The 13970-nt window shown below is 38.3% G+C and overlaps 1 protein-coding gene across 1 annotated transcript; it reads left to right on the top strand.

Moving 5' to 3' along the window:
- Positions 1 to 5690: 5690 nt before the first annotated feature.
- LOC104424435 (BAHD acyltransferase DCR) lies at positions 5691 to 10134 on the top strand. The gene is made up of 2 exons (XM_010036860.3): positions 5691 to 6256; positions 8809 to 10134. Exons 1-2 carry the CDS (start codon positions 5801 to 5803, stop codon positions 9682 to 9684), a joined length of 1332 nt encoding a protein of 443 aa, XP_010035162.2. The 5' UTR covers positions 5691 to 5800; the 3' UTR covers positions 9685 to 10134.
- Positions 10135 to 13970: the final 3836 nt, after the last annotated feature.

Below are 13970 nucleotides of genomic sequence, written 5' to 3'. Positions count from 1 at the left end.
ATTTGATTTTTTAGCATTATTGTCAAAATTTATATTTAAAAAGTTGCATACATTAATTTTTTTTCAATTTTAAACAATTAAAAATTATAAAAATTCCGAAAAAAAGTGTTTGAGCTTTTAAAAAAAAATTATATATATCTATATATGTATTTGATTTTTTAGCATTATTTTCAAATTTATATTTAAAAAGTTACATACATTATTTTTTCAATTTTAAACAAATAAAAATTAAAAAAATCGATGAAGATTTGATATTTTAAAAAAAATTATATATATATGTATTTGATTTTTTAGCATTATTGTCAAAATTTATATTTAAAAAGTTGCATGTATTATTTTTCTCAATTTTAAACAAATAAAAATTAAAAAATTCCGATGAAGGGTTTGGTCTTTTTAAAAATATAAATATATATTTTTATAATTTGTTTTAGCATTATATTCAAATTTATATTTAAAAAGTTGCAAGCATTATTTTTTCAAATTTAAACAAATAAAAATTAAAAAATTTCGACAAAGGATTTTTAAATTATATATATGTATTTGATTTATTTAGTATTATTGTCAAAATTCATATTTAAAAATTTACATATATATATTTTATTTTATTTTCAATTTTAAGCAAATAAAAATTAAGAAAACTCTGATGAAGTGTTTGGTCTTTTAAAAAAAAAATTATATATGTATTTGATTTTTTTAGTATTATTGTGAAAATTTATATTTAAAAAGTTGTATACATTATTTTTTTCAATTTTATTTTTTAAAATTAAAAAAAAATTATATTAATCACTCAAAGCATTTTTCAAATGTGTTTTCTACTTAACGGCATTTTTCTCAAAACTGCTTCTCAAAATATAGTTTACTAAGTGGCCTTTACATTTGCTTAAAGTCTTTTAGGTTGAACTGTTTTGTATTTTTTCCATAGACTTTCAATATGCTGAAGCAAACGTAATTGATTGCATCTTTGACAATTTTGTCGTTAGTCCTCTACTTTCTCTTATACGTAAATCCAGGTACAATGTGAGGCCACGTGGTCCACATAATTCTGCCAGAATTGGAATTTTGCGCATTAAAAAGCATTGAAAATCGGCATGGCACCGTCATGTTGGATGTAAGTACCAAATCAAAGCAGCCATTGAAAACAGTCCTGGTGGTTGAGACTTGGGCAGGGGTGTCGCACCGCGAGTCAAGGGACTATAGAGGTGACCTCTCTAGGATCATGAACCTTGTCCCCACCTCCTGTCCATACGTTTCGGACCATGCGTTAAGCTAGCATCTCTCTCTCTTCCCACCGCCAGTAGTCATCAACCTCAGTCAACGAGTCGACAACTCGTCTTGGCCAGCTTCGACGAGACCATCGCCATTGCCTCAGCTTTCGGCCGACCCCTTTGCCTCTACTCTACACGACCCTCATCGCTGCTACCCCTTTGTCCAATCGAGTTCCGATCTATTTCATGTAACATTTGGATGCTCGGAATAGTCACTTCGACGTCGCAAGAAAGAGTTGGTATCATGAACTGTTCCCACCGACAGACGATGGAATCGGGGAACCCGTGGCCCATAGCTAATAATTAATGCAGACGCTTGCAAAAGTAGGTCAAGATTTTACTTCCACGGCATTGCATCATGCACCACCATTAACGTACATCTTCCCCCCAATCGCGCGAAATTGAATGTACGATCGACATCAAAAGGTCAACATCTTAGGAATTAAATGCAAGTCCTTTTCAGTCGTTTTTGCTGGTGGCTTCCTTCTTGAGTCCCTACCTCTGTGCGACTTGATCGTTACATGATTATATGATAAATACCCAAATACATCAGTGCATCCATTATTTTAAGGACTCTTTTTTTTTAAAGAAAAAATTGTTTTTTTTTGTCAGTCCTACTCTGCACTCACTCTCAGACTTTTGCCCTACCTGGCGTGAGAGTCGAAACCCACTCTTGAAACTTACGCGTCTCCACCCCATCCCCTGAAAATGTGGGGATTTGAACCCCTCACTTTCCCCTTCCATATTGAAAGGATGGTCACTGGAGCGAATCTCAGTAGTTAAGAAAAAACTGTTTCAAAAAATTATTTTTTTGACTTTCTGATATTTGGATGATAAATTAATCAATTTACAATTTTTTTTTGCATGGACTAAAAATAAAAAAAACTTTGATGGTGGAAAACGACTTCCCATTTTCCACGAGAATGAAATCACTCCTCCTAAACCACCAAATAAATATAAATAACCATTCTTCCTTGATAATGATTCTCATAAAAGATATTTATCTTCATCAAGAAATTTTTAGTGAAATAAATGAATCCTAAATTTACTTTTAAGGGATTGCTCTTCTATCGTAAGTCTTGCAAGATACATGAAAAACCCTTGTTATCATTCGAACATAGATAGTCCCTCTCACCCGGTACGAAACACGAGTATAGGGTCATCATAATTGTTTATTATTGTTTCTCAATTTTTCTTGAATTCATTCACAGCGAGTGAATATAATAGGATGAACGTAATATGAGCCTTATTAATTTGTGTTGATGCATGGGTAAGTGTTTACGTGTTGAGCCATTTAGGGCACTGTTTGACAACTTGCCAAACAGTGCTTGTTTATGTTTTTTTGTTCCCAGGAGTATATTTGGAGCAGAAATGCGTTTGCTAAAATTTTTGTTCCCAAGAACAGATTTGGAGTAGAATCGAGAATAAAAAAAAAAAAAAATCGATTCTTATTCCCGAGAACAATTCTAAAATCAAGCACCTATTTTCTCTTTTTCTTTTTCTTTTTTTCTTGTTCTTCTTCCCTCTTTCTTCTTCTTCATTTGCTGCCACCCCCGCAATTGCCGTCCACCGCCATAGCTAGTTGCCGGCAACCGGTCCGACGAGCTCGCCGGAGGCAAGCCCAGCCACTAGCGAGGCTTGGCGGTGGCCAAGTGAGCCTCTCCCGAGCCTCCCCAACCATCGGCAAGGCTCAACTGATGAGGGCCGGCGACGCTCCGACGAGGTCGCTAGCCCTCGTTTGGCTAGTTGTTGGTCATCCCAAGGCCGGCGACGGCTACTTGAAAAAAAAAAAAAAAAAAGAAGAAGAGAAAGAAAGGAAAAAAAAAAAAAAGAAAAAAAGTAATAAAATTATTTAAAAATTAAAATAAAATAATTTTGAGTAGAAATTTTTAACACAATACCAAACGTAATTCTATTCCGGGAATTGAAATTTTAGACAGTTACCAAACTAACGGGTTAAAATGCTTAGAAATTGTTTCCGGGAACATAATAAAAAAAAATCATTTCTAATAAAAAATTATTCCCGGAAACAGAAGCGTTACCAAACGTGTCCTTATTTAGCTCCTTCTCATTTTAAGCTTTGATTCCATCGTACCAAACACAACCTTGCGGGGTGTAGGAATGCTCAACCTAAAATGAACGAGGTGAACACAAGTGCAAAAATAAAGCGGGCAAATCTAGAGGCCTGGTTTACTATTTATATGTTAAAAGAAAAAAAGAAGAAGGAAAGGACGACACAATTACTCAAACTTAAAAGGACAGCTTACCACAAGGGAACCGATGGGTCCATTAATAATTCCCACCAGCCCATTGACAGCTTGCTGAGTCATTGCACGGTGATCAAATGTCAAGTGGGACATTAAATCTGATATGAAGACCTTTCTTCATCTAAGTATTTCCATGATTATTTAAATTCATGTAAGAGTAGCATATGGTGATGGCTATATAAAAGTCCACCGCCAAGTTAGATCAAAGTTGAATAGGAAGCTTTATTGAATATTTCAACTGCACAAGGCAACTTTTTTTTTTTTTTTTTTTGGCATGGAGTTATTCTATATAGCGGTTAAGGATGGAGCCTAAAGGCAGTTTCCTTTTTCTAGAAAGAAGTAAGCTACCTTGCCCGCGAATGCCATAACTTCATTTTAGTTCCCTCAAACTTAAAATTGGACTGACATGCCTAACTTGATTATACTACTCAATTGGTACTTGCTTAACATTTGCATTGGATGGAAGGCGATCGACTCAAACATCTTCCACGTCAAGTTTATGATAAGAATCGGGTATCAAGAAGATTCTACTGTAATGTCTAATAAACTTCTTAAAAAGTTGAGTAAGTGGCATCTGATTTCCGAATAACTTGTTGGCGAGTTACTAGCACTTTTATGAATTTATTATCTTTATGATGGTTTACAAATTATCAACTTTTTTTTTTATCTATTATCAACTTTTATTTGATTTTCTTACGAACGTCTAAAATTTACCAACTTATATATGAATTTATCAATAGTCGATTGATTGCCAACTTTTATATCATTAAAGTACAAACGTCTTAAAGTGGCCAACTCATAGAGAACGTCATTTGATAGCTACATCAGTTGGATTGAATTGGACTTGGTGTCGGTGGCATGTCATTGGAAAATTTATGAACGTAGAATAAAAAGACAGATTAAAAGCATGGGAATTTGATTAGGAGAAATGTAAAAGCATAGGGATGAAAAGTAAAAAAAAAAAATTCAAAAAAACAAGGAAAAAACTCACTCGGGAACAGTTTAAACATTCTTACATAGTAAGATTGGCTTGATTCAGTCAGGCCAAATGCCCTTACGCGATATGAGTCTTTAAACTCAAGATATAAAATGGGTTTATAATGTTGTTTTAGGTTTCTGCCTAATTGATTTTCATGGTGCGGATATAGCAATATGAGAAGGATCTATCTATATCGGAATTGAGAAAATGTGACAACCATGGTTATACTACTACAGTTTCAATCAAAACTTACATTGTCGCAGGTCTTGTCACGTTATATTCAAACCATGAATTCAGAGTCCTCGCTCCTTATAGGTTCGAATTTGGCCAGTGCCATTAATTAACTGAAACTATCCAAATATGGTCGATTTTGTACACATAACCTTCTTGTCATCAAACTCATTCCTGTGATGATATTTCTAGATTAAATCTTCAATTTGATCGAGAATTTAAATTGGGTTCCACCAAACATTTATACTCGTACCACTTCAGACCCCCATCAACCCTGCACACCATAAATTTTCAACCCCGGCCTTAATCATAGCTCACCCTCCCTCTTTAATTCGGTCCTTCTCTGACAGGTAATTGGCACCAGCAAGCGTAGTTAAAGCGGGCTTCTTTTCGTGCAAGACAGATTAATGTGCCAAAATTGTTGGGTTTCTTTCATTTTTCTCGTAGAATCTTAGGACAAACCAGAATTAGAAGAGGGCAATCTAACTCAAATGAAGTCAGCAGTAGCTTCAGGGCCATATATATGCTTATGGTGAGAGATATAATTAGACGGTAAGCAGTTGATAGGCTACATTAAATATTCGGTCAATTTTCTTATCCAACAGAAAGTCAACTTGTTCAACTTTTCATCTAAGTCTCTTCAATTTCTTACGTGGATGCATGGTTTCTTCATTGTTGCGCGGTTGTTCTGCCCATTTAATATATATGGATGAAACCCTTTACTTTTTTTTGGTTATAAATTCAAAGAAATTGGCCTCTAACGTGGTGAGCTGCACACGGATCTTGATTGCGGTTTACTATTTGCTTGTTGAGTTCACTTTCTAACGCAACCACCACCTATACACAACATCAGAGTGAAAAAGCCTTACATTAATTCATCACAACCGCTTTCATGAACAGCATAAATGCACCCCAACCACATCCAGGAAAACCACGAACTCTCTCTTGTATAAGAACCCTCCCCCAACCCTCCAGTTTTTACTTGCTACACACTGCATACAGCATTCTCATTCATTCGTCTCATTCACTCCATCAGTTCTCATTATAGTCTCTCAATCATGGCGGCTCATCAAGGCAAGACGAAAGATGAGATGGTGGTGAGCTTGAAGACCATCAAGAAGACCCATGCCAAGCCCAGGAAGAAGCTCGGGAGGAGCGAGTGCCAGTTGGTCACGTTTGATCTTCCGTACCTGGCATTTTTCTACAACCAGAAATTGATGTTCTACAAGGGCGGTGATTTCGAGGGCATGGTGGCGAAGCTCAAGGATGGATTGGAGCTGGTGCTCGAAGAGTTTTACCAGCTTGCCGGCAAGCTTGGGAAGGATGAGGAAGGGGTGTTCAGGGTGGAGTACGACGACAACATGGACGGCGTCGAGGTGGTGGAGGTGGCGGCGGAGGCGGTTTCCGTGGAGGACCTGGCAGCTGAGGAGGGCACCAGCATTTTCAAGGACTTCATTCCTTACAATGGTATCCTGAACTTGGAGGGGCTTCACAGGCCTTTGTTGGCTATTCAGGTTCGATCGTAAGCTTATCTTTCAAACATTCTTCTGTGGCCATCTCTTTTTAACCTTAATATGAAATGCATTATCTACATCACAATTCCTTATCCTTCGAATTGTACATAATACATAACTATATATGATTATTTAACCTATTAAAAGCTTCAGTCCATAAGTGCATGACTTGATCAGCTTTGAAATTCCTGTGCTAACATAGAGTAATAGTTCCCAGCATGTCTGCATCACTGAGTTGCACTTGTATTGATCTACGCTGTGTGCAAACTGTTTCCATCATGTGAACAACACTCCAGCTAAGACAGCAGAAGAAAAGTCTTCTTAGTACCATCATGTTTTGCTAATGGCCTAGGTCATAGTACTTCTTGTTTTAGCTAAGAGTTCGGTGATTATCATCCTTAGATACTCGAATTTATGTTTTTAGCGAGCACGGTCTACTCCAGTCGCGGTCAAGCGGGGCCTCTGTACATTTATTAGGAGCGTGCACTATCAAACATAACCAAATGATGCGGTTTTCCCTGACAGAATAGTGGAGCTCCGGCATGTAATAGTAGAGTCTTCACTCGTTCTTGAACTTAGATTGTCCCAACATGCTGAGAAGAGAAGTAACACGAAGAAAACGACCTTGATGCTGACGTAATTGATTGTAGATTAGTCGTTGTCTAGGCTGGCCGTGAGAGATCGTTACGCATTCGCTCTATCATATAATCTTCAGCATACGAAGCATCTGTCTAAATGGCATTTGAAAAATCAGAAGGGTAAGGAGAATGTTGGGAGAATGACAGTAGAAGTGTCAAAAATTGTATACCGCTCACTTTGGTATCAGTCATTATTAAAAAATATCATTTCGGTGCCAGGCATGCTACGTGGAAATGCTACATGAACTGAATTTTAAAAATAATATGCCAAGTCAAAAGTCACGTATTATTTTTTTTATTGGAATTTCTTACAATTAGCATTTAAGTGATCATTTTTATTGGATTTGACATTTAAGTGATCAACAAAAAATTTTGATATTAAAGGAGGACTGTATACAAATTATGACACTTTTAGTATTCTTCTGATGAGGAACGAATGTTTTGCTTAGCAGGTTGAGAAAGATAACTTTCGAAAAGTGAAGTGGGCGAATTAAAAAAATGTTGACTTGTGTATCATTTATTTTAAGGTCTCGCGGCATTCAAGTGGGTCAGCGAGGTGTAATGAATGTTATTGAATGTCGTGCACATGCAACCAGAGTGCCCAACCCATTCATGTTTATTTTTGCCTCTTCTCATCTTTCATCACAATTTTACCTTTTCTGTCATATCGATTCAGGCCATACACATACATCCATATTTATACATTATACGTGGTTGTTATGAAATGCTAAAGATACAGTTGGAGTTGTTGCCTGGCTGTCGATTGTGCTCCTTGAAATGATCTGGACAATTGCTTTCAAGACCGTCGCATCCCAATCATTTCCCTTTTATTGACACCCTTGGAGTTAATTCTAGGTATATTCCGATTGACTCATATTAGATCAGAACCCTAGATCTATATGTTGACACACCCAGATATTTGTTGAGTAGAAGGTAACGCTAAAAAAAGCAATGAAGCTCTGGTGAAGCCGGACCGATGTCGATTTGAATATAATCTCCAAAAGGATTCCTCGAAAATACAACAAGTGAATGAAGTAATGCTCTTCTAAAGATGAGAACATGTGGGGATGTTAATCATTCAAGGACCTTTTCAGCTGCACACTAAAGTTATAAAGTTGAAAATCAGAGTTCTCGTGATTAAGTTTAGAGAACTGGTTTTTTTTTCGGCTGTTCAGTACCCTAATCGGCTAAACAAGAGGCAGAGATAAATGCACCCAGGAACCATCATGAGGAGAGTGGAACGATAGGGATTGCGTATCTAACTCAAGATCGCCCTTGACCCTTTTCTAACCGAGGGTCGGTGATCTCCTTGTTAGATATGCTTAGCACTTATAAGGATACTCTGTCAATATGACTCCGCATTACTGGTATGTGATAACTGATAATACAGTCTGTACATTGAATGCTCGTCTGATGCTCGCCACCAACCACTTGGCCGCTATATTCGTTCTAGTGTTGACTCATCGATGAGCTTGTGGACCATTAAACCACTGAGACCACCCACTCGTCGTCCCCTCTATCTCTTATGGTTCATAAATGCTTTAGGACACTAAGTTATGACGTCATTTATATGATTAAACTACAAGCTAAAATGTAATCCATAAATTTTACCGCTTTCCCACCTCACTTAGGTACACAACTTATACCAATTATCTTCACATACGTGTCTCCTGTGTTCCACCGGATAGCATTTGGCGCATTCTCTTAATTGTGTTCTTCGGAAATGTGCACATAAATTGAGAATTTTCTAGAAAAATGTGCCCGAACTTAATTTAGTTTTAGTATTGAAAATTATCGTCTACGACTCAAGAACATTTGTCTTTCAACATAAGTCAATGCGTCAGCAATCCCTTGCATTGGTGGACATTCCTGTGTGCCTGTTTACCTTCTGACCGAAGATTATGGTGAACCCAGTTGACCAAGCTGAAGGACGGACTAGCCATCGGGTGCGCGTTCAACCACGCCATCCTCGACGGGAACTCCACGTGGCACTTCATGAGCTCGTGGGCCCAGGCCTGCGGCGGCTCGCCCGCCGTCTCGGCCCCGCTCTTCCTCGACCGCACCAAGTCGCGCAACACCCGTGTCAAGCTCGACCCGTCCCTCCTGCCCAATCCCTCTGCCTTGTCATCCGAGCCGCCGGAACCCCCGCTCCGCGAGAGAGTCTTCCGCTTCTCTGAATCGTCCATCGACAAGATCAAGTCGATGGTCAACGCCAGCACGCCGTCGGGTGGGTCCATGACCTTCTCCACTTTCCAGGCCTTGTCTGTCCACATCTGGCGCCACGTCACCAAGGCGCGCTGCCTGAAGCCCGAGGACGTGACCGTCTTCACCGTGTTCGTCGACTGTCGGAAGCGGGTCGACCCGCCCGTGCCGGAGACCTACTTCGGGAACCTCATCCAGGCCATCTTCACTGGCACCGCAGCGGGGCTCCTGCTGGCGCACCCGCCGGAGTTCGGCGCGGCCATCATACAGAAGGCCATCCTCGCGCACGATGCCAAGGCCATCGATGAGCGGAACAAGATGTGGGAGAGCCAGCCCAAGATATTCAAGTACAAGGACGCGGGGCCGAACTGCGTGGCGGTTGGGAGCTCGCCGAGGTTCAAGGTGTACGAGGTGGACTTCGGGTGGGGGCGACCCGAGGGGGTGCGGAGCGGGACGAACAACCGGTTCGACGGGATGGTGTACTTGTACCAGGGGAAGAGTGGCGGGAGGAGCATTGATGTGGAGATCAGTCTTGAGGCTGGGGCCTTGGAGAAGTTGCAGATGGACCGGGAGTTTCTTGAGCCTTAAGTCACCTTAAATTAAGTGACGAAGATTAAAAAAAAAGGAAAACTTCGGTGCTCAAGTAGCTAATTATCATATGACCAAAAAGAAAAAAAGTAACTAATTATCAATAAACTTTCAAGGGACCCAAAATTCATATGATTCGAGGATCAGATGTACCAGGCACTTGGAAAGTATCACTAGATTACGCAGAAATTTGATACACTGCGAATCTAATGATTTTCTCAAGCGTCCAATGCACCTCTGGTCTTAGAACATGATGAATTTTTGTCCCGCCTTACAACTTTAGCTATTTGAGCATCGTATTTTCTCCTAAACTATGTGATTTTTAAGTGGTAGTTTGGGCTCGGGTTTAAGATTGATACTGAGGGATTGGTTTGAGTATTGCTTTGCTTGTTTTAGCAGCCATTGGTTCTACGATGCATTATATGTTAAGTGAAGTCTTCTTTCCTAAGATATGTTGTCTTTATCGTCGTGTGATGTGTCGTTCAGCCTCTGTTAGATTTGAGACTAATGCTGACTTACGAGCGTTGTGCGCTCTATTAAAATATTGTAATGCGAGCATTGAATTAGGAAGGAAATTTCAACAATTAAAAGATGAGATGGACTTCTAATTGATATTGGAAAGTAAACATACTTTTGAGATTAATTGACAATTTATCGCGAAGCAATAATAGAAATAATATCCTTAGTACCTACTAATTTATTGCGATAGGCCTTTGCGTCATCCGTTTGGTCTTGGAGCTTTTAAGTCGGTGCATACCATCAGGCTGTGAAACTTGAATGAAATGCCAAATAGAGCTGCACAAGAAAACTAAGAACAGTATATACAACTCCAACGTAGTGTCACAAAAAAGAGAAGAAAGGGATTTGGGATGATACTGTATATTGTATTCTGAATTGAATGAATTGTGTACAAGTATGCTCTACTATTTATAATACAAAAAAAAGTGTATCACTAAAGAAAGAATCAAGACTGATATACAAAGTCAAATCTAATTCTAAAATGATTCTTAGATCAATTATAATTCATGATTTATCCATATCTCCAACACTCCCCCTCAAGCTAGCGATTGATATATATCCAAGACGCCTAACTTACTTAGTAGATATGCATGTTGTCTTTGACATAATGGCTTGGTAAAGATGTGTTGTTCCATGGTCTTATTCCCACTCGTCTTGATAACTCCTTCTTGGATCTTATCTCGGGTAAAGTGACAATCCATTTCAATATTGCTCCATTCTCTCGTGAAATATGAGATTTGCTACGAGTTTGAGTGCTACATCATTATCACAAAAAAAATTAGTCGGCCCTTTAACTCGTATACCGAGATTTGAAAGTAGGCCTTGGAGCCAAAATATTTCACGCATAGTCTTGGCCATAGCTTTGTACTTCGCCTCAGCTGATGACAATAATATAGTCGACTTTTTCTTCGTTTTCCACTAAAGTAAGGACTTTCCCAACTTAACGCAAAAACTAGTGATAGATCTTCGACTCATGGGACATGTGGCATAGTTAGTGTCACAATAAGCTGTCATCTCCAAGTTGCAATTTTGAGAAAGGAGTATCCCAAGTCTTGGACATTTCTTCAAATATTCACGATATTTAAGGCTACATTCATGTGAGACATTTTGGTTTTTTGTATGAATTGATTGAGTGTCTGCAATGCATAATATATGTCAGGTTTTGTCATAGTAAGATATGAGTTTCCGTACAAGCCTTTGATAGTTGGATGGATCTTCGAGCAATGGGTCATCGATTTCAACAAAGGATTCAACATCATATTCGGCTGTAGTTAACTTAATATTTTGCTCGACGGGGTTATGGTTGGCTTACACCCAGATAATCTTTCTTCTCATATGATTTCCAAAATAAATTTCCTTTGATCAAGAGAAATCCTTCGTTCTAAACGAGCAATCTCAATGCAAGAAAATACATGAGAGGCCCAAGTCTTTTATATGAAAAGTAGAGTGCAAGTACTCTTTGAAACTTTGAATGGCCAATTCATCATTTCTCATAATAGGTAATATCATCAACGTATATCATCAAGTAGATCGATAACGTACCCTTAGTTTATGAGAAGAGGGCATAATCGTGTTTGGACTGCTTGAAGCCAATAAATGTAAGTACTGTAGTAAACTTGGCATATGACTAACAAGAAGCTTGCTTGAGACTAAAAAGAGATTTACGGAGACGATACACTTTATTCTCCCCTGTCGTCGTAAACCCTATGGGAGATCACATATATTTTCTCATCCAAATCACCATGGAGAAAAACATTGTGGACATCCATTTAATGTAATTCCAAATCCTAAAACGTTACAACAGATAAGAAGGAGCGGACAGTGACATCTTTCGCGACCGGAGAGAATGTTTCATGTTAATCAAACCCTTCGCATTGTGTAAATCCTTTAGCCACTAAATGAGCCTTGTATCTTTCAATGGTTCCATCAGCCTTGTACTTGATTTTATAGACCCATTTATAGCTAATAGGTGCATTTGGTTCAGCATTTTCAAGGGGCTTTTAGCCTCCAAAGCCTATCAATCAAGTTTTTTTTATGGACTTCACCGAAAAGGGAAAGAGCGATTGATGGAATTTTGTACATTATTCAAGTAATTTGCATATACAAAAAAGAAATCAAAATGCAAGATTCACATTTGTTTATTATTATTGTCCCTTTTTCCATTTGTTTTTAATATGGAGAAATGAAAGAAATATTGACATTTATTACTTTGCATAAATGTGGTATCTTTTCAACCAAAAAAAAAAAAAAAAACCTAGTTTGGTATTTTTTTTTAATTTATAAAAAAATCGTTTTGTATTAAAGAAAAAAAAAGGAAATTAGTCAATTTTTAAATAGTTAGGAATTAGATGAAACATTAGATAAAAAGTTTAGTAATCAAATTGAGTAAATCAAAAGTTTAGAGATGAAATTGAACATTAGATGAAAGTTCATAGACCAAATTGAGCAAATCAAAAGTTCATGGATGAAATTGAATATTAGATGAAAGTTCAAAGACCAAATTAAACAAATCGAAAGGTCATAGATAAAATTAAACATTAGATGAAAGTTCGGGGATCATTTGTGATATTTTCCCTAAAAGAAAAGATTATGTTTTTACCTTCCTTGTGAATTTCCATCTAAATTGAGTTATTTTATTTATAAAAGCTATGAATTTTGGCTTAAATCTAGATATGAAAAATATTCAAACTATATGCGATTATAACTCTAATTCTCTAATTATTAGTGAATTATTTACTTGTGACTCTCTTCATAGATGTAAGTGTTGGGAATGACTGATCCCCGAAAACCGGATTCGACACTAAATCGAACCCCTAAAACGAATGCGGAAGCGATGCCTGGGAAAACACGTGTCACTGATCGTAAAGCACACCATGGATTCGAGCGTACCTTGTTAGCCACAGATTAGACACCAATGCTGAAGATCGAGGAAGAAATTCTGATCCGATGATGTCAATTTGCCTTGAAGAGGGAAACGGCGTCGCCTTAAGCGTACTGTCCTTTCTTAGGAAGAGAGAGAACGTTGAAAAGAAAGAGAGACGTACGTGCGTTTGTTCCTTCCAGTGTCATCTCTCTCTCTCCTCCCTTTTATACCTTCCCCCTCCACGGGCCCTATTCCCATGGGCCGGGCCTTTTGGGCCCAGCATGGGCGGACGGACCAACTTAGGCCCATCACTAATTAAAGAATCCATCAGTAAGTATTAATATTCAAACCAAATCACGTAAATCACTAATGTCCTTTATTATTCCTCATTTATTTCTTTGATGTTAGGATTCCTTCCACGTTAATATTACAACGATAATCATCGTTCAAGAAGTATACACCATACGGCGTGAATGAAGCGGAGTGACTAATCATAACGAAATCCGATCTCTTTGTCGAGGCTCTAGATCTCGACCCACCTCGGCCCTCCTCCTTCCCCTTCGCTTGAAGACTTGATCACCGCCGTTAGCTACTAGTACATAACCGCTCAGCATGTTCTTGCTTCATCCGAGACCACCTGGACTGCGATTTCGGAGTCCACGTAACTGCAGGATTCGTCCCCCCATACTCATGAAATTCCCTCCATAAATGTTGTAATACGAGTATTGACTTGGGAACGAAATTTCAACGATTGAAAGACGAGATGGTGTTATAATCGATATTGGAAAGTAAACATACTTACACGGGAGTGATTGACAATTTATCGCGATGCAATAATAAAAATCGTATCCTCAGTACCTCCTAATTTCCTGCGACAGAGGCCTCGTGTCATCCAACAATGCCG

The sequence above is a fragment of the Eucalyptus grandis genome, chromosome 11 (assembly GCF_016545825.1).
Source record: "Eucalyptus grandis isolate ANBG69807.140 chromosome 11, ASM1654582v1, whole genome shotgun sequence".
In the NCBI taxonomy this organism is placed as follows: domain Eukaryota; kingdom Viridiplantae; phylum Streptophyta; class Magnoliopsida; order Myrtales; family Myrtaceae; genus Eucalyptus; species Eucalyptus grandis.
This window is presented reverse-complemented; position numbering and strand designations above follow the sequence as displayed.